The sequence below is a fragment of the Apostichopus japonicus genome, chromosome 22, assembly GCF_037975245.1.
Source record: "Apostichopus japonicus isolate 1M-3 chromosome 22, ASM3797524v1, whole genome shotgun sequence".
In the NCBI taxonomy this organism is placed as follows: Eukaryota; Metazoa; Echinodermata; class Holothuroidea; order Aspidochirotida; family Stichopodidae; genus Apostichopus; species Apostichopus japonicus.
This window is the reverse complement of record NC_092582.1, coordinates 3821628-3844144: the sequence shown is the minus strand read 5'-3', so window position 1 is coordinate 3844144 and position 22517 is coordinate 3821628. Positions and strand designations below refer to the sequence as shown.

General features: G+C 38.5%; 1 protein-coding gene across 1 annotated transcript in view; it reads left to right on the top strand.

The window, feature by feature from the left end:
• LOC139963980 (nuclear receptor subfamily 6 group A member 1-like) overlaps positions 1-20703 on the top strand; it is a 44758-nt gene extending 24055 nt beyond the window's left edge. The window contains exons 4-5 of the mRNA XM_071965257.1: positions 15254-16034; positions 16651-20703. Coding sequence (XP_071821358.1) covers positions 15254-16034; positions 16651-16883 — 1014 coding nt within the window. The 3' untranslated portion in view covers positions 16884-20703. The remainder of the gene's footprint in view (positions 1-15253; positions 16035-16650) is intronic.
• The last annotated feature ends 1814 nt before the right edge of the window (positions 20704-22517 follow it).

Sequence of the window (22517 nt, the reverse complement as noted above, 5' to 3'; positions counted from 1 at the left end):
ACTGTCCTTTTATCACTAATTGTAATGGACCTCTTTGCGTACTAGCTTATTGTCTGTCGCCTTCATTGACTTTGCTATTTTTATGACCTTGGAGTTCAAACCCGTTAAGGAATGTCTTAGCTTTTTGTAAGCTTTTCCATGAATAAGTAAAAGGAGGGAAAATTAAACGTTATTCTCTCTTTTACCTTTCCGATTAAGATATTTAGATTTATTCCATATTAACGTCGAATCTTCCGTTGTTCGTAAAGTGCCACCTAAATATTACTGTTTTGCTGACGTGAAAAGTAGGCGGGGATCGTGAACTAACGTTATGCGTTCCACCTTTACTTTACTACATATTTATCAGCCTTTTTTTTGTTGATTATTTGAATAGCGCATATACTAATTGCCCTTTTAATGAAAAACACATATCTATAACGACCACATGGTCTTTCTCATACCCCCGTATAATTGCTCGTATACTGTTTTTTTCTTTACCCTTTACCTTTTTGATCTGATCTCCAACATCAAATTCCGAGTCACCAAGCTAACAAAATTTATTCTGCGCGATGTATAGCAAAAGCTTTTAAAGGGATGAATATTTTATAATTTCCCCTTTCCACAATTGAACTATATATTAGCTAAGAAAAGAGAAAAGACTGTCTCGAAAATTCCTGCGCACACGGAAAAGAGAGATATAGAGAGAGAGGAGAAGATGTAGTTTCAGAATGAAAAAAATGGAGAAAAAAAGAAGAAGAAGAAATAATAAGTAGGTGGGTGCCATGTGGATATATAAGCGAGTATAACTGTTTGCACTACAAAACACAAGTACTTGCAAAAATTACTGCACGCCGATTTGGTCAAATTAAAAGGCGATTACTGTGAACTTAATATATATATATATATTTCGCACTGAACTATATGTGGACTTTCGCAATGTGAGATATAAGCCAGATACGTGATATATAGATATATATATAGATATATAGAACTTTAAAATATTTTGTCAGAGATACCCGGGAGCTGGATGAACTTGTGGTGTCCATTTGTTCACTTTATGTTTTAAACGTTTTGTTTCAGCGGTAGGTGGGTGTGGAGGGTGATGGGGGAGGGTGCGATCATGCTTCAGTTCCAACAGCATCTTAGATGTTTGTCTTAAGATGATTGGCGACATCACAGACATGGGTGTACCACGTCCCATCAGCAATTCATATTACCTATAGTATACTGGAGTTTTTCTGTCCATTTTCTACGAGGGCAAGATAGAAACATTGGTTGTGTAGCAATGACAGAATCAAGATGTCATAAACATACATATAGATCAATATACACGGCAGGTTGACATGGTACTCCAAAGCCTAAGGCCTTATGGGTCCGCATACCCACGTAGAACAAGGATTTCAACCTCTCTCGCGGGACCGGATTAGAATGTTTCTCGCGCCACATGTATAGCATTAGTGTTAGCATTTACTGGGCGTAGAAGAAAACAGCACAGTAACGGGGGGGGGGGGGGGACCGATCGACAAGCTTTAATTTAAAATGTCATTTTGTTCTGATGTTCAAAAGGGAGAATTGCCAAATGATTTCTTCATGGGCGACCTCAAGAGGTTGGCGGTGTTGAGTAGGAGGATAATAATGTTCGATTTATATAGCACTTTATACCACCGATAGGTTTCAAAGCGCGTTACGGACGTTATATTACCCCTGGTCGATGATAACCTTTCCCAGAGACAATCCCTCCAGACGGCAGCAGTTATACACTACGCCCAATGACAAGTTACCTCACAGGTACCCATTTAACCCCTGAGGGGAGAGAGGCAATTGACATAAAGCATCTTGCTCAAAGGACACAACGTAATGAACTAGGCAGTAATAGAACCAGCAATCCTTGGGTCACAAGTCCGCCGCCTTAGCCAATCGGCCACCACGCTCTCACAGGATGGGGCTAGAGGCGGATCAAGTCATTATCTAAGTGAAGCGTGTGGGTGGTATAGGTACCTCCAGAAGTCCCCATTATACTGTTCTTTGGCAATATTGATCTAGCAGGCGATATCCAGTCATTTATCGCAATGCATATGACTTCGTATACAATATTGCAACATTCACCATAACATCGACAATATTTTTCTTTCACAATGTGCCGTTTCATATTTCGTCGAAGGGAATTTCACTGCCATCACTTTTCGTTATGCTTTATCAGGTAGTCCTTTCCCTTCCCTCCCCTCCCCTTCCCACGTCTCGTCAATTACCACACCACCCCCAGTGTCCTTTTTTCCCAGTCATTTCTTTACTTATAGCTAGTAGCTAGTATCGTTTGTTGGGAACTCACACCATACTGATTGGCTTTAAAGAAGATGACATCTTTACAGTACATCTTGAATTGGATGAAGGACGGCCTCGATTTCTATTAGGTTGGACAGATCGTAAGAGTTTTGTTCATGTATTTTGAAATATAGTACATTTTATTTTGGCCATGACAGCCCGCCTACAGAATGGCCTTCCGGAGACAAGCAATGGTTAACATATTCCAATCCAATCAGACATGGAAGTGCAAATCAACTTTTCTAGAACTAATCATATTGTCTATGCTGGGTATGTGTGACGACTTTTTGCCCTTGCATTCTCACGCAAAACAAGCTAACTCCCCCACTATTCACTCTGGCGACCCATGCTGATGGAGGGAATACCAGGAAGGGGGGTGGGAGGGGAGCAGTCGTACAGAGGCGTGAGCAAAGGGGCAGGGAGTGGGTATGCCTCACCTCCATTTTCATTGGGTGGGGAGGGGGTAGCATGTATGCGTGCTGTATATGAGTGAGGGATAGACTAGTTCTGCTAGTTTTTTTATCAAATCGACATCAACTATCAATACAGTCCTAGCGATTTGGGTTAAAACTTGAAGTGCGCCCTCCTTTATTCACTTGTTTCCAGATTCACATATGGATCTGCACGTTACCGTAACTAGAGTTACACTGCATACAAGTGAACATTTGTTTTCTTTCAAACTATATATTGGGGGGGGGGAGGGCGGGGAGGGAGGGAGGGCAAACTTCTAAGGACAGTTGGACATGCCACAAATCACCTCGAAACGCCCTCGAATAAATGCACTCTGTGCATTACGTATAACAAATTCCAGTATTCCTATATGTTCTCAAACAAAAACAGCACCTTTTCTTTTCACTTTTGCAACTACGGCACTTTCTCATTTTTTCATTCTCAATATTTTTTCTATAAAAAAAGCAAAGCATATGTGTTGTTGTTTTTACAATAAAAAAAGGGGCATTTCTATGGCCTTGTTTACATTATGAAAACGTTATATTGACTAATCATTGTTTCACATACACGATACTCTAACGATTTATTGTAAACGTGTTCGAGGAAAAGAGAACGTGGGAATGGGATGGGGGGGGGGGTGGTGGGAAAAAGTAATGGAAATAATGGAAGTTACGTCTTGGGATTTACGTATAGATTTCGTCACCGCATGATTGGAGCAACCAATAGTCGTATGTTATGTGGTAAGTCTGCGTGTACAAAGTGCATACAAAGGGTATACAAAGGGCAAGACGACAATGCCCGCACGAAAGAGGCGATAAGAGTTCATATCAAGTGACGAAACAAAGTGCGCAAAGCATTGCATTGTATATTAACCAATCTTTTCTGCATTAAAATGTTGATGAAAGAGATACCGTAAGTATAACTCTTCTATGAACAGGAATTCCAATCGGGGTTGAACAACATGCAACGGCTAACTGTAATTGACTTACAGGAGGGCAATTTCAATGTTATTATTTAATAGCGCCCTCAATAACTCCCGCAGTGTAAAATTTTCACCAGAATCTGTACACATGATTTCACAATTTCGCATTGTGAAATCAAGGTAGGCGTAATGTGTCTGGCTCCCTACCCTTAGGACAAGAATGTTTAAGCAAGGGAAAGGAATGATATGAAAGAAATTTCAACCTGTTTCCTCTGTATTTAAACTAAGTTCTCTCTTTACGTTTTCGATACGTCAGGGAGGTCTTTGAGATAATTTTAATTAGCTAATAATTTGAACAGGAAGTGAAGATTCAATTTCTCATTTGGGCATGTTGGTATATTGCTATCTTCTTAAAGGCATTGAAGACTCGCCCCAAACCGCGTGTCGCCCTCTGAAAGAAAAAGTTAACTTTCCGTTGCTTGCAAGTGAAGTTTTCTTCTTGTCGCTACAAAATGCAGACAGTAATGAAACGTGATACCTTGTTATCTTTATGTGGACCTGACATGTCCATCGCTGCTATGTACACTGTTTTGTCGGTATTGACCGTAGCTGCATGTATTGACTGTACACTAGTGTCTAATTACCGAGGGTAGCAAGCTGTGTGATTATTTCTGGGATCGATGGTGGTGTCTAACACTTCTGTTACACCTCATTCGAAACTAGGTCAGATAACCGGCATCAGACGTTTCTTTGTGCGCGAGTCTTCACTCCCTTTAATTTCAAAATGCTATTATGCATTAGGCTTATGTATTATCAACCGTGGGGCATAAGCACGGGTTGGAGAAAGCTAATACCCTCATCTGCCCGATTACCACCCCTTGTTAGCTCCTTACCCCGAAAAGATAGGTGATACCGAGTTTCAACTTCGATCCAAATAACCCCTTCAACCCCACTCCACCCTCTCCCCTCCCCCCGACTTCCTTCCATCTGTAAAATGGAATTGTCCTATTAAAATATGCAATCGATTGTTTTTCACTTCCCAGCAACAAACGATGCATTTAATTACAAACAGCAAACAAGATTGCTGTTGTTATTACGTAACACAGCAAAGGTGGAAGAGTTCAAGATATGTTTATTAATTCGACCTGCGGGCAGTATTGCAGGGAGTGATATAAAAACGCGTATGATAATTATAGATAACCAAGCTGATGTCAAGACAAAAATACTTGCACTTTTACTAGCCTCGAGGACCTCATTTAATTGTCAGTATGGTTTTTATTCAAGGCTACTAACTACATCATTAAAGTACTTGAAATCCCGAATGGCTTCCTCCGGATTTGTCCAATCACGAAATTAAAAATGAAACAAAAGAATAAAGGAAATCAATCACATACTGGTTTCAATTATTTATCTATGGTAACGTGTATGCACTATACTTTGTTTTCACGTTTAACATGATTCAATTCCCATTCCCTACCACCTCACCCCCTCAACTCCAATCCCCCCCCCCCCAATTTGAGAAAGTCAAAGTAATGGAACAATCTCTTTATGAAATCGTTTTTTGTGCGACCCTCAAAACAGTTTGATTTGGATTCATAGGGAAATAATCTAAATTTAGAAAGGAAGTTATTTTTAATAAGTTTTAACAATATTTTAGCCATTTCTTGAACAGTGCAACCTATAATAATGTTGTATGTTGGTTGAAAATCTAATGATGTGACAATTGGTATTGTCATTGGATACAAAAGGACATGAAACAGCTAGTTTACTCACCAAACCTACCTATCTATCCCTATATCAATTTATCCCTATCACTGCCCATGCCAGCCCCAACTGGCAGATATATTCCTCTCATTATCCCCCTCCTCCCCCTCCCCACCCCCCCCCCCCCCGTATTTGTATTTGGCGAAATTCGGAGAAGAAGCTGAGGTAACTTATCGAGAACCAAAACAAATTCAGAACAGTTTCTACAAGGGTGACAAGGGTAAGACCTAAGACCTGTAAACCTAAACAGTCTTTAGTTTTACAGGTCTTAATTTTACAGTCATGATCCGTTCTAAAAACGAAACAGTTTGCACTATTTTTGGTTTTACGGTTCTTGACCATCGTTTTGTTTCTACTTTAATATTTATTGTTTGGTTTTGTTTTTTCCTTTTGTTTATCTCCATGTCGCTGCTCAGTCAATATGCACCATTCAATCAAACCATGACGGGGGACTACTTGTTTGCATAATATCATTGTTATATTACACAACTTGAAAACAATAAAAGTTCCTCAATTTTAATAACACCTGTTTCTGTCACGCATATTTCGATGAACTGGTAAACAATCAACAAAACCACTTCTGCACCCTTCATTTAAATTGATGCACCATTGAAGGCCAAGTACGCCTTACACCGCCCAACATTCTCCTAATTATAATTGGACATACTTGGAGGTCAAAAAGCCATCCCTATCAAAAAAAGAAAAAAAAAAAACTTTGATCAAAGCGGCGATATGAGGATGAACTTTTGCTAATCTCTCTGCCTCCCCCGTTTCGAATACAAGCACGGATTCTAGTCTTTGGTTTGTGTATCTTTCTCTCTCTTACCGATGGTGATAAGCACCTCCTTCTCGTAAGGTCGACCAGAGGCCAAACGTTGCTTATAGTCAGTCTGTTCTTTACATACCTTCATGAAAAACGAGGTTGAAACGTTCAAGGACTTCGCCTTGACTAACGCAGGAGTTCACCCGCAGCGGTTACGTAATGTATCTAAGGCATGGCCTTCGAACGACCTAATTCTATTTCTCTAGATTACGTAATCATCCCCGTCTCGATCAACCTGTTGTGTTACATATATCGTGCTGGATGGCGGTGCAATGTGCAGGTTTTATTATCCCCACCGATTGAGAAAGCAGGCTGGCTATTTTTTTTTTCTTCGACGTTTCTATTTTGCCTCATGTTTGCTGGACTTCTTTTGTTGTGAGATTAGCTTCAACGGTCATTCGTAGGTCAGGGTTTAGGGCTTTGTCAGGATTCCTTCTAATATAGTCATAAGGGGTTTCCTTCATAGGCGTAATAGCATTAATTCTAAATTCCAAGGGATACTTTTATTTGCTTTTTTTTCTCTTTCTTCTTCTTCTGCTTTCTTATAGTTTTGTTGTTGGCATGAGGATAATTGCACCGATTTCTTCATTTATAGTTCCAATGTGACTGTTTTTGACACCTTCTCAATAATAAAGCTGGATTTTTTTTTATGGGTGCTTAAATTTCAGATGAGTGTAAAAGTTCAACAAAATGTGAAATTTGGGGGTTTGATATTCTCGCAGTACCTGACATCATTTTTCTTGATTACATAGATAAAGATATCAACATGTGTATGAACGTGACCTAAGCAATATCTTGTTGTTAATGGCCCTGTTATGCTCATATCCCTCGCCCCTTTTTCTATCTTTTCTACAAAATTTTAAAATTCGGACCATTTAAGGCGGTACTTCACATGCACGGGGGAGGGGAGTTTGGGGGAGGGGAGTCTGGGGGAGGGGAGTCTGAGGGAGGGGATGGGAGTCTGGGGAGTCTGGGGGAGGGGAGTCTTGTGGAGGGGAGGGGAGACTGGGGGAGGGGATTCCGGGGTTTCGCGCTTGTACTGTTGTACTCGTACCCATGCAGTCGTGCTCGTGCTTGTTGTACTCCACTTCAAATGAGGAATTCAGTTAGATGATTAACGATTACGTAATCGTATCCGTGCTTTAGAGTCTTGTACTCGGTTTAAGAACTGAAGGGAATTGATTTATTCTTTGTGGAGTACAACAGCACGTTTCCAAATACAACTTCAGGGGTACGGGTACAACAGTACGAGCGCGAACCTAGATCCCCCGCACCCCCTCCCTAGTACATGTCTTTCCCGTACCCATGTTGTTATATATTACATAATAGTCTTGCTTTTCAGTGAGATAATTAAGTATTTCAGTGAGATAAGATGCTTCTTAATAGGTTTGCAGTAAAAGTTGACCACAGCTGCATGATTACGTTTCTTTCTACGGAGCTTAGGCTATATATTTGCGGAATTTGATGACCTTCTAATTCATCCTTCAAAAAATGTTCCTTATTAAAAAAAATAATTTTGACTCATTTAGTACAGAGTCCAAATAATCCCTATTGCTATTACCACATATACTGAAAAAAAACTAACATTTTTACATATATTTAGTCGTGATTTTGCCAGTTAGATTTTAATTTTCTGAAGGAAACAAAACTAGCAGTTTGATCATATTTTGGCCAGGGGGGGGGGGAGGGGAGGGGACGGCTATTAAGCACACCTTCTACTTCTGAGTAAAATAAGTATCTTTTCGAGATCTGTATGTTTGAAAACGCCCGGCTCACATAATTGATATGACGCTGTCCATTCAGGATTTGAAACAAAGAGCTTCAACAAACTAATGGGAATTATGGAAATTGAAATTAAAAAAGATAATTTATGGCTATTAAACGTTAATTACACTAGGAATGACTTGACATTTCCAATTGCATGTTAACTATGTGATGGGACTTGAAGGTTATTAGCATATAAATTGCTCCCGTAGGGGGAGGCGGGTTTGGGTTTGGAAGGGGGTACAATACTTATCCACACTTGATTCCTATTCCTGTTTCGGGTGAAAACCCATGTTAGGATAAATCCTTTAACCGATTAATATGTGTTTTTTTAACAGTAATTATAGAAATGGTGCGATATGAGTCATGTTTTTCCAGTCATGCATTTTTATTTTCTCCTTGGGGTAAAAGTTTGACATTTCTTTTCTCGTAAGATTTGTCGACCTTCAAAGGAGCTCTGCGGTAGTCCGGTATAGCATTGCTTCAACGGGTGGTTAACCCGTGTGTGTTTGCCCTAACATTGTTACATTTTACGTAACATTGTAATGACCTCTGGCCTTAGCCAAGGCCAGACGCCTATAATGGATCCGATTGTTACGGATTAACGTCGTCCAGTCCATTGACAAACACACGCGTTCATATTCAAGGCATGTATTGCCTCTGTATTGCCTATACATAACTTTAACTTAAAACGAGATCATATTAGCTGCGAGATAGTAAAGTCGTTCGGGGTTGCAACGGAAACACATTTATGGTACTTGTTGTGATGAAGAAGAGAAGGGGTGGGGTGGGTTGAGGTGGGGTGGGGGATGCAGTGGCTTTTCCGTGGACCTCCATCTGCCTCATTTGGGGGGAATAGTTGTGGTTGTGTCTTGAAAATTGCAAGTATACTGTGCGAGCAGTGCAATGAAAAAAACAAGAAAAAAAGTATTTAGTATTACACCAATTAAGTGTGAAAGGCATGTTCTTTATGCAATTAAATCTTATATACAATCAGGCATTATATATCTGAAGGTCATATAGTTTATTAATGCTTATTTTGTCTTAAGTTCTTCATGATCAGCATCTGTTTCATCATATATAATATGCCAATCAAGCAGTATGGATTTATGCATGCAATCCACACCATTTTCACCAGTATCCCTCCCAAGCAAGGAGCTGCCATCTGTGGGGTGGGGGGTGGGAGGGGCTGAAAAAGAAGGATAGGTTCACGAGGGTTATAACCCTAAGGACAGGTGTCCCTTTGGGGCCCGGGAAAAATGTGGGATAATAAAAGTAAATATTTTCTTGTCTTTAATATATACTTAATGCAAAATAATGAAGAGTGCAAAATAGGAGAGCAGGAGGGGGCGGGGGAGATAAAAGAATAACATATTTTCATTTCTGGTATTATACTTGAGGTAAAATGAAGACATGGAGGGGGGGGGGCTTATTTATGACGGGGTATCACCTGGCTTCTGGACACTCCTGGCTGCCATTTTCCCCTGGCCAACACCTTTGTCCTTTTGGGAATTTACTGCTCTCCTCTTTTACCTCTTTTACTATTGCACATAGGTAACTTGTTTTGGCTCATAACGTTTTAACAATGCACCCCCATCCCCCACCCCCTTGACAGTGTTCCGGGTCAACCTCCATCAGTACCCCCGAATTTACCATTCAGTATACAATCCTAATTCTGGTGACATTTTGCTTCGTTAGCGGGAATTACCGTCGTGCGGTAACGCAAGTTTCAAGTTACACACGAACTTGCGTCGTCTGCGTAGCACGCCCTGTTTGCAATTAATGTAATGATTTTTCATTCCGTGACGACGGAATGACAGCGCGCCATGCGGGACATGTGTGGTGAACATTCATTCATTCATTCATCTTTCTATTTTTCGATATATCGTAAACTTTCCCTGGAGTCACATCTTCGATTTGTTTGTATAGTAGCTTCTATCTTTATATAGGTGTGCTATCATTTGACTGCGTCTAAAATTACGCTATCGAGAGAAGTCACATGAAACAGTTTCTATTACGTAATCAAGAGAACATTCGTCACTTGCCCGGACGAAATAAAAACGAGTGTCCTTGAATTATGGCTTGTGTTTTGAAGACGTAAGTGCGAAGGCCAGTAAAAGTAGGTTTAGCACAAGGAAAGGTTAACTAAGGTGGGTCAACCTATAAGGTGGTAGGCTACGTTAGGTAATCTCGAGCCATTTGAGCGAAATTGGAGTGGAGGGTACCTTTATCTGATTTTAACAGGCTGTCTAAAACGATGTTTACATTTCAAACTCTTCAACAAAGACGGTTTTAGTTCTATTATGGAAATGACTGCAATTATATTTAGGCTATTTGTATCTTGTGCGGTGGAATGTCATCGCCCTGTGACAGATGATTTATGGGTAATTTTTCTTTTATTATGATGATGGGCGGTACGGTTTAGCGAGGGTTGGAAATTGGAACTTTTAGTGATCTGTTCCTGGGAGGGAAAGTGGTATGAGGGAGGATTGCGCAAGCCCTCGTTGTTTGTCAGGAATGATGCTTACAGCTGTGAAATAATTTGCATTAGTCAAAACTGATCGTATAAACCACTCAATGAACAAATAATCCACCCTTCCCTTCCCTTCCCTCCCCTATCATTCCCACCCCCCCCCCCTCTCCATAGAAATCGCAAAAGGAATGATAAACGGAGGACTTCGTTTGCATAATTTGGGGAAGAAACTGGACGCAAAATGTTCTCTGGTTGCGGTTTCTGTTTTTACCTCCATGCTTATACTCGCTGGTTACGAATTTCAATACGAATGGTTGTGCTAGATGTGGTGTCTCCAAATATGTGCAAATATTTTCATTGCCAAAACTTGGTTTGCTCGTCATTTTTACCAAAATTGAACACAGTTATTGATCCATCTAAGACAATTTCCCCCAAAATATGGGTTCTGTTTAATTCGACCAAACAAACAGGAAAAAGGAAGATAAGAAAATTTCGCTCAAATTTTTTTTCATTTGATTTTTGTTGATTCTGTTTTACAAATTAATTACTGCTGCTTTATTCATTGATGGGGGGGGGGGGGGAGGGACTTATCGAAATCAAAATTCCCGGGTTCCCTGGTCATTATAGCTACTCGAAAGCGTAAGAATGTGTGTTGGGGGGTGGGTGACGGACAGAGGATGGTTGAAAACAGTGGCGTAGGAAGGTACTTTTCAGTGGGGTGGCTGAAGACTGATGGCCGGCCTGGGGGAGGGGTCTAAGGGGAGGGGGTGTCCCACTCCCCTTTAGAATTTTTTTGCATTTCCAGGTGGCCTCAGATGCAATTTGGTGCAATATAGCACACTTCAACCCACCCACTCCATTTTGTATATAATTTTGCATTTTCACCTGGCCTTAGATGCAATTTGGTGCTCCAAATGAGATTTTTTTCTCATTTGGAAATGAAAAAGGGGTTTTCTGACTTGCGAAGCGGGGGGGGGGCGGAATGATACTTCCGCCCCTCCATATTTTTCACTGGGGGCTGGCGCCCCCAGCCCCCGGTTCCTACGCCCTTGGTTGGAACTTGGAAACCTGGGAGGGAGGGACGTACATTAGGCATAGGCGTACGGGACCATTTCAGTTTGGGGGGGGCAGAACTTTTTGTGCGCGAAAGTTCCCGTGACACTATCTAAGCGGAGCGCCACCATCGGTTGGCGCGTAGCGTACAAGAAAAGTTTTGGCAAACAATGCCTCTCAGATTGCCGGAAACGGCACTTCTGAGGCCTTGCAAGTTGCATCTAAACATTCTTTATTTTATAATCTCACGTTTTAGAAATTTTCACTTCCCCAAAAATTTTGTAAAATTAGAAGAAGAAAAAATGGTAACATCACTTTGAAGGGGAAAAATGGGACAGTATATTTTTTTTAGCTCCTATTTAGTTACCTTATTTATTATTTTAACAGTATTCAGCTACCTCCAGAAAAACATACATTGTTCAACGACACGTAGGCGGGATAATGTCGCTGTGTCGGGTGAGACTGCATGCCAATTTGTCTCACAAAAATGTATAAAATATAACAAAGAATATGATAAACCCGTACTTCTAGGCTTGTAGGCACTCCCCCCCCCCCCCACCATCCATGAAAAAGAATATATTTCTTATATACACTCATGTCGGGGATGTCCAGGTCAAGGGCGGCGGAAGCACTTTAATCTGGGGGGGGGGGGCACCGTCATCAAAGGGCACTTTGTAGAAATTCGATTGGACTGATGCAGCCTTATATTTAGTACCCTTTATAACTCTTATTGTATTATCTTATTTGCGTATACACATCACTCCATCAACCCCCCCCCCCCCCTCAAAGAAAATATGTATACTAGCACTGCAATATCCAATGCGCAAATTGGGAAACAAGGAACAAGTTTTCTTTTGAGACAAAATGAGGTGAAATCATGCTAGTTGCTAATGTAGGAATCTTCCGAATTAGAGTTTTTTTTTCTTGTTAATATTTTTCCATTCAAAATAGCTTTGAGTTTGACCCACAGAAATTCATTCAAAGTCACGGGCTTAGCCAGGATTTGCAAAGTTGTATGCACGACTATCTGAGCGGAGCGCCACCATCGGTTGGCGCGGAGCGTACTATAAAATTTTTGGTTTTACAAACCCCTCAGATGGCCGGAAACGGCCCTCCCCGAGTGTTCATTCTGGTTCCCTGGCCTCTTGCTAACTTGAGGCACCTCAGTTTTTATCTAGAAAAAAGGCACATTTTTAACCTGAGGAAAAGTGGGGGGGCACGTGCCCCATGTGCCCCCCCCCCCGGTTCCGCCGCCCTTGGTCCAGGTATACAATTGACTAGTTAGAAAAAAAAATGATCGTGCAAAAAGCGTGGTAGCCCAGATGAACTGCGCTTACGGTGGTGTTACACGGAAATATTCGGGCATCATGATGCTAAATAAAGAAAATCATGGAATTGTCGGGCAAAAATTTTTTCTCCTCTTAGGCTGCCCGAATTTTTCAGGACTTTTGCCCGAATTTCTTGTCCTCTGGAAATTTGGGGGGCACTCTGCCCCCCTGCCCCCCCCCCCCCGCCTCGTACGCCTATGACATTAGGAAGCGGTAGGAATTCATGAAATAAATCTTGCGAAATGTTGACCACTCCATTTTGACTTCTCTATTCTATATTGCTTATGAAATTTTGATAGTTTAAATTAATAATGTGACGCTTGGCTTGATACCCCAGCAGACCTCAGTTGCAAATATTTAAAGATTTGTCAAGTTCTCCTTATCTAACGGACGAAAATGATGTACCTCTGAAGACTTTCAGATACATTTAACCCTTTTTCAAAGTAACAGACTTACATAATTATGCCGTTTCTAAAACATATATTTCTCCAGTATAGCATAGGTGTATTTAAATGTCATAACCAATTTTCTTTCCGATAAGCAGTCCACAGTTTTGAAGGCTCATCAATCAAAGTGGTTGGAGAACAAGTCTAAAGCACGGAACGAACAACCAAATATGTAAAAGATGGAACTTTCAAGGTCTCCACGGACATGTATAAAATGCATTACAAATTTATTAAGGACAAATCGTATTGAATGTCACTCGTCCTGTTAACAAACAATTTTTAATTATCAATAAATGCTGATAAAACTGATACAGTTTTATATCTGGGTAGCGAATATCTGAGTACCGACCGTTCCTTGATCTGGGGTGCTGATGTCGTCAACAGCCCCCAACTGCAGCAGTTTTGTCTTGTTGTTATTTTCAGAAAGGCTCGTCAATGTTGTAAAAAGAGAGTTTGAAAAGTTTCTTGTCGGCTTCTCAGTAACTGTCACGTAATGATCACATATATACCGTATATATCAATTATATATCAATATTATTTTACTTTAAAGATGTTACTTTAAAGATTGTTTGTATTCAAACAAACATATAAAAGAAACGTTTGTTATTTTAGTATGTCACTAGCGTTGCGAAGAGATTTCGTTTTCTCAGCTATTTTATTTTCGACACAATGATGTGCTCGCTTTCTTCGACACTACATTGTGTATGTGTGTGTATGTGTACGTGTGTGATTTATTTTAATATCTCACATGTCCCGCCGAATGTGTTTGCTATCTTCGACGCGTATAAGTTTTGCAATCTTCGGCACTATGTATATGTGTTTCCCATATATCCGTTACGGTACTTCGTTTGCGTGCAACAAGCTGGTTTACTTCACGGCCGTTGCTCATATCAAAGATTAAATTTACCCTCTCTTTGATATAAGGACAGAATATTTTGTTATTTTTAATAATGTTCTCGTCCGAGACGAAGCAGATATACATACTTTTGCAGTCCTTGTGCGTGCGAAAAAAAAGGCGAGGAACGCATAAGGTCAAGTTATCTGCTAATCTTGTGATTGTAATAAGAAAATGAAATTAAAATGTATAAAGCATTGTGTGATCACTGAAGTTTGTAAATGAAGGAAGCTCATTTGCAGATGTTTTAGAAGCAATTGTTGGCATTTAGAAGTTATTACTTTTTTTCTTCTCATTTTTATTGTCTGAGTGGGATCAATGGTCGTATTATCAATAGAATAATTTATAATATGTTTGAAGAAATTTCGTGAATATATGAATTCCAAACGAGTATTGCAATATTGTTTGCACTAGACCCAGTAAGTCAAATATGCAACCACGAATTAGTCGAAAATGGGGGTGGTGAGGGGTATGATATGAATATGTCGGTGGGGGAGGGGTATGTATTATGTGTTCCGAAAAATAAGGGGAACCACCTTCCATTTGATGTTTCTGTTCACCTATTCGTTTGAGCTGTGCTGTTAAAATGAATTAGAAGTCTCTGATTAACTGAATATTAATCCAAGCTTCCTATGTTCTTATCCATAAATATGCTGGGGGAAAATTTTTTCATAAGAATCAAATTGACGCAGTTATTGCAAAAATGATTAAATATAGGTTTCAAAGGTTTGCAAGTTGGGAAGAAATTCAAGTATTCTTATAGGTGTGCTGCATGTGTTTAATACTGAACAACCAGAAGGGATGGACTCTTTTTGTCTTTGATTCAAGTTCAACATCATCTTCGGGACAGTGCGGGTGGTGTGGGGGGGGGGTGTGGCAACACGTAGTGACAGCAGGGACAACGTGTAGTAAAGGGACACAGAGAACAACTGGTATTGTAGCTCAAATGGTATTCTTCAGTTTCCCGAAGGTATAACCTTTCGTCTATTTTTTCTTAACTGTTATAATTTTTTTTTTCATTTTTTTTTTTTTAGCTAACATCGGATGAAATTAACCGTATAATGACTGGAGATGAATATGAAAAGGAGTACATGCGACCAGTGGGCGTGAAGAGTCCCGCCACCGGAAGTGACGGGGCGTCCCCTACATTTTCTCCTACGTCACTAAGTAGTGGTTCCGGGGAACATTTCGAATTTCCGGCTCCATCTATGGCCCATGGGCCTCCGGTTGTTAAGTATTTCGACCCGAAGCAAATCAGACACACAGGTGGTTATAAAGCGATCCACGTGACGAAAGGCCAACATAGCGCTAACGGAAACGGGATGCGCAGCGGTATGGAATACGCACGCGCGGAGCTTCCATTATTACCAGAGGTAGAGAGCCTTCTTGCAGCTGAATCCGATCTAGAGATGTCGCTACCTCTTAACCTGCCTACGAATAGACCAATCCTGTATTCGGAACTCTTTGAATTCCTCTGTAAGTTAATGGACAGTGTACTTCACCGAGAAATCGATTGGACCAAACGGTTGCCTTTCGCGCCAAAACTGACAGTTAAAAGTACCACGAGTATGTTGTCTGATACTTGGCTGGATGCTGTTCTCTTGGCTACTATGAGAGGCCATCCGACAGATTTATACATGGGTCTCTCGACTGTCCTAGCCAACTACATACCACGTGAGGAAGAAGTTCAAAGGTTTGGTCACGAGGGACTGGAGATAATGGACATGGCCAGAGCGGTGTCTACGAGGTACCAGAAGATGAACGTCAGTATCCAGGAGCACCTTTGCCTCAAAGTAGTCAACTTTCTAAACCCAGGTAATTCATACTTTTGTTTTTTTCAGTTCTTTTGAAACTATACAAAACATATAATCTTTCCTCCTCAGTCGTTGTTTCTCATCTACCCACCATCCATCCATCCCACCTCGTCTATATAAACAAGAGTTTTGTTGTATAAAAAGCATAAGTATAAATACACCAACATCTGTTCCTTCATTTGTCATTGGTGATAGATTGCAAGATTAACGGAAATACAAAAAGTTTTCACTAAGTGACGTCATCATGATGTCACGCATTGGACAAAATGGCAGCTTAATCTTCTGACTTGAAGCCAATATCCACTTTCGCACCCGTTTTTGGATTGTTTTGCCCTCGTTGAGACATTAAAGTGGCTAAAGTTTAACATCCGCAAGTTTCTGCGAATAATTAGGAATCGACAGAGAACCTCCCCGCGTATACAATTGAAAAGCCAAAAACACATATTAATTCTAGCATGCTAACATTTTGGGCCCATTAATAGCGAATGATCTTACACGTTTTATTTTGCCATCATTGGACCAAGTAAGGCCTATTACTGTTGATATATATATATATAAATATATATATTTTTCTTTAAATTCTGATTTTGGTTAAATTCTGCCGTCCTCTCCGACAGATGTCAAATCTATGACTGATCCTGAAGCCGTCGAAGCACTCCGTAAGCAGTACTATTTCGTCCTTCACGACCACGTACAGCTGAACAACAACGCTGCCGCCGACAGGTTTCGGGAACTGCTGTCCCTACTGCCCAACATAAAAATACTCTCACGCAAGGTTGGGGAAATGTCATTCGACTGTGCACCCTTATTGTTTAAAGCAATGATGCATGCCTGCGGACCCAAATCCTAATTTAGGGACTTTTTTCTTCTTTTTTCCCCTTCTTCTTCTTCTTCTTATCTCAGGAGAACTGAGTGGGAACATATAGGCTTACTGCTCGTTTTTGTTTTTAATAATATTATTATTAAAAATATTAGCCACGATATCCAAGGTTTTACTAACAGATTTGTTTTGTTTTTTTTTGTAGTTTTTTTTTTTAATCATAATAATATTAAAACAGCAGGAAAAAAAAAACTCGTGAGGTTAAGGACAGCTTAATGAAACCTAAGTGGTTATTTGAAGCATTTGAAAAACAATGCATCGAAAGCAGCTTATTATTACTATTACTATAATTATTATTATTATAATTATCTTTTGTCCAATAACCAATTTTCCTTTATTGTCTTTTATCTATTCTATATTGGTGGGAAGATCATATTGATATCGAGCGCCGTTGACGCCAAATATGTGCGAAAAAAATTTCGCCGAAGGACTTGTGGCGAATTTTAGACCGTTTCAGCTGCACAATTAACACACAAGTTGTAATGTTGTTTATATGGTTATTCTGACCGGTACTGATTTCAGCTAAAAACATGTTTGTCATTTTCTTCCTTTTTTGCTACTTTTATGAATAGTAATATTTTCTTAATCTGTTTTTTTTTTTAATTATTCAGTGCGAGGTAAAACAGCTGATATAAGCACCTGACAAAATATTCTAACGTTTAAGTTTTATAGTGAACATTTTGATTAACAATTACTAATTAACTTCTGGTTGCTTTTCTAGAATACCATAATTTTTTATGTACCATAGCGCATATTCATGTAGACGCCTCCTCCCCCTCCTCCAAAAAAAAAGAGAACAGTAATATTGAAATGCAACGTCGTAAGTTGATTTCTACTTGAACGGAAGGGGATTTCTAATTTTTCTCCTATCGATAAATGCGTTTCCCGCCAAACCCTTACCTGTCTTTACACATCTACTTCACTCTCTACTACCATATATTTTTTCCCTCACAATCCAAGTCACGTGGCTCTCTTCTGTCTGTGCGCAAACTCAAACTGGTTAGTGTTAATACTGATCAGATTCTATCAAGTCACACGCCTTCGTGATAGTCAATAAAAGCTTTCGATATGTGACATATTGTTTCCAAACATGTGTGACATATGTGACATATCTTTCCCAAAAATATGTGACATTAGTTTCCCAAAGATGTGTGTGATATGCGTATGTGTATATTTATTAATGCGCGAACTGGATCATTTGTGTATTCATTTAGTGCATATCTCGCATTGGTTATGCAATCAAGAAATTGTGTCTTCCCTCCCACCCCCCCTCCCCCACCCTACTTCATATTTACCCTTATCCATTTTTGTACTAAGTTTTGGTGAAGATCTGTAAGTACATCGTTTGTCACAGTTTTGCATATTGTATCGAAATTTCTGCAAACCTCCACCTGTTACAAATTAACGCGCACGCCCTAGTAAATGATCGTTTTATGTAAATTTGCCACGTTACGCTATTGTTAAATTCAATTATTAATTAATTCATTGTCAGTTCGAACCCCACCCTAGATAACCACAACCCTAGATACCCCCCCTCTAGTTACCCCCACCATACCGGTCACCGTCCTTTTTCAAATGACATTTACTTTATATGCCTTACATTGCCATGTATGTTAGTGAAACTTATAACGATCGTTGATTCGCTGCAAATATCGGAATAGTTTTAGGAGAAAATACAAGAGATACATCGTATTTTATAGTCAAAATCGATAATGGATCAAGTGAAGGACTATATCAAAAGAAATTACGTTTTTTTTTTTAATCAAAATTCAACAATTAAATCCATGATTGCATGCTACTTGTTCTGATTAAGTTTGGTCCAGAATTGTATACTTCTTGTTCTCAGGTCAGAGTGAGTCCAAGAATCTATGCATCTTATTCTGAGATATTTTTTAGTCCAGAATTGTATGCTTCGTGTTCTGAGATTAAGTTTGGTCCAGAATTGTATACTTCTTGTTCTCAGGTCAGAGTAAGTCCAAGATTCTATGCTTCTTATTCTGAGGTTAATTTTAGTCCAGAATGGTATGCTTCTTGTCTTAAGGTCAGATTTAGTCCAAGAATCTATGCATCTTATTCTGAGATATATTTTAGTCCAGAATAGTATCATTCGTGTTTTGCCATTGTTTTTGTTCTAAAGATCACTTTTCGGCAATGCTCGTCTTCAAATTCTATCAGTGTACTCACATCCAAGGACATTGAGTCCTTCGTGTTCTAAGAATATGGTCCAAAAACATTCTTGCCCCATGACCACTCGTCATGGGTGTAATTACGTCATTTGGGGGTATAAATTTAAGAATCTTTCAAAGTTCATCCATAATTTGATGAAAATTTAAAAACGTGTTTTGATATTCTTCCTCCCGATATCTAAATTTTCTGGCTACGGGTCTGATGTCATTTATGTCAGATTTTCTACCATCGGAGCGATTTTTGGTGATTCAATTTGCCAAAAATTATCACCGAAAAATTGTGAAACTTTATAATCTTGCATGTCTGAATAGGGAAACAAGGAGAAAAGGGAAAAAAGAAAGAAAAAAAAGAGTTTTCTTCATAAAATCGCAAATCTTTGGATTCGAAATAATGAGTGATTCGTTGTAGAATATTTTGTTTAAGTATAACGGACATTAAATCAATAAAAGTGAAAACCAATTTTTCCTAACATTTTCTCAACCAAAACATTCGTGATAATACGGAGCGATGTTTTCCTCATATAACGTTGTAGATTGGTTATTCAATTGTTTTGATTCAGATATGATTAACCCAATTAACCATTCATTACTCTACCGTTACGTCACTGGAGAAAGGCCATGTTACCTTCGTTAGTGGGACGTAAGCTATACTTGGCTCACATAGATTTTTTAATAAGTGTCGGATTTTTCCTTTTTTTTTTTTTTTTTTTTTGGTTTTTATTTATTTTCACGACTTTAATAATTTTGAGATTATGCTCAGCAAAGTTTTCAACCAAGCAGACAGCTTGAGAACGAGCAACACGGCGAATGATTGCAAACATGATTTCTTGCTAAATTTCAGATTGATTAATTTTTAAATTATAGTGTGAAGCCAACTATAAGTTTATTGTCACCGAAAAGTCGACGACGATAACATCACCTAAAGAAAATGTTGGCCTTGAAATCCAGACATCTTTTTGTAAAGGAAAACACTACTCTCAACCTTTTTTTTTTCAAGAATGAAACTTTATATGTGATCTTTTTAGCTGTATTTTCTATTTTTTTCTTTATAAAAAGACATAATTAATGGCTGATTGAGAATCCACTAAAGTGATCATGAAAATAAAGAAATCCATTTTTTTGGGTCATAAAAGTGTTATCAATATTGACCCCATGTATTTGTGAATAGAAGAAAAGTATATTATAAACCACGATGTGTATATCCATACAATGAATCACAATTTTCGAAGGAAGGAATCAAAGGTAACAAACCTTTTTGTTTTGCCAAGGGTTTTCACATAGTTCATCAAATGAGAAATCAATATTTATGTGCAGATTTAATGGTCTTTTGTAATTCGTAAGCTCGGAATTCAAATAAAATATATAAAAATTTACACTATAGGGCAGAAGTCGTTGATATTTTCGTCAAATAAGCTGAATACAGTATTGTCGTTGATATTAACGTACACAAGTTTCATAGTAAGATATTTAAAGTTAATATATTTATTTTTTCTCTGCAGCTATTAAAGCCAAAGAAATTTACCAAAAACAAACAAATTACCATGTATCGTGTGTGAACTTAACCGAAAGTATTATAATTCATAATGCGCCAAAAAAATAAGAAACCAAAGAAATATTTGAATTTTATTTCAAAATCAACGAATCAAAATCAAGAATAAATATGTTTAAGTGAGATTTATTGTTGCAGCTTAATTTTTATTTTGTACGGTTGTCATGGTGATGACCTTTTATTGACCTAAGCCAAAGATAGACATATTCTTGCAATGTTTCACTATTCTAGACTCAACTATAGCTTTTGTTTGTGATTTGCTGTCTTAGTTGTCTAATAATTTGCATATTGTTTTTTTTTTTTTAACTTTTCAGTAATATATCAATCAGTTTATAACGATATTACTATATCAACAACAAAAAATCCTACAAGAAGGAATTGTTTGTTCTTTTCACACCCTGACATTAAATTTCAAAAATATTGTATGTTTGCTTGCCAGAACACAAAAACATTATTATTTCGAGCGATTTGAAAAGTCCAAGTTCTCAAATGCTGCCACCCATTTGGTATACCATCAAATTTTATTTGTGTTTTTTAATTTTAAAAATAAGAAAAATAAATAAATAAAAACCCTTTCTTTTGTTGTATGATCCCTCATATACATCGAACAGGGGAACGTCGAAGTGTTCTTTTCTATTCTTTTTTATTAAGATAAGATGAGATAATTGTCTGTAAGTTTAACATTTTTTTTTTACACGATTTTTATGGGAGTTTTGTTTGTTTGTTGCATGTTTAAATTTCCTTTTCATATTTTTCTTTTTACTTAGGTATAATTTCTTGTACATTCATACCTTTTCATTTTTACTTTGTTGCTGTAAAACAAAATAGGGAGCCAATTTTTTGTAGTATTTCACTCTCCGGTTTTTTTTTCCCTCCAAGTGGTAGTGGAATCAAGATTTGGTGAGATTTCATCGTATAGTGTAGTACCTTATATATCATCATGTAGATAGACTAATACATAGAAAGCTTGGTCATGGTTTTATTTTATTTTTATTTTTTTGGGGGGGTAGGGGTGGGGGAGGGAGGGAGGGGATGGAATTGTATGAAGATGAAAAGGTACATTTTAGGGAAACATTTAAAAATGCTGTGTTTTCAGTTCGATTAAATACCTTTTTTCAAGGTCGCGGACTGCGAGCTCGGTTTGCCCGAGTATAAAAAATAATAATCATACTTATCGCAAGGTCAAACCTTATATACATATTCTTTTTTATCTTTCTTTCTTTTTCATCTACTTTTGTTGTTTTTTTCAAGAAACTTTCCATGAATATCACATTTTATATTGCAATCCAGTGAACGTTTTGGGATTGTTCGAAACCGGAAGCAGCTTATAAGATTATTTTGTCATGGTATGAATATTCAATATTCATGAGTCGTTTCATGTAAACAGCCAATCGGGAGTGTTTTCTTTAATACTTTTTATACTGTCATTTCATACCCCGCTTTTTCAGAGCACTTGTATTAGCAGTATGAATATCATGTTTCCTCTCAGATAAACGGTTAGGAACTGTTCATGCTGTCAGTACGAGTGATGTGAAGCATGAAATGGAAGGAGAGTATAGAGTGATATTAGCACTGGGAAAAATTGTCCCACACCGCTGCATGTAAATGAAGCCCATGAGAGTTGTTCAGTGAACAAAGGAGAAACAAACCGACCCAGTCTTTTTAATTGGTAGAATTCATGAGAAGAACAATTAATTCAAAACAGCTAAGAAAAGTTTGGATAAGTTTTCGAGGCATCTTCTTCTTTACCATATATAAACCAAACTATGTAAAAACTGTAGATTTAATGCTTGGGGAATATTTACGATCAGATCGATCGAAATAACTTTCATAATTATTCATTTTTTAAAAGAAATTTGTTCCACCCGT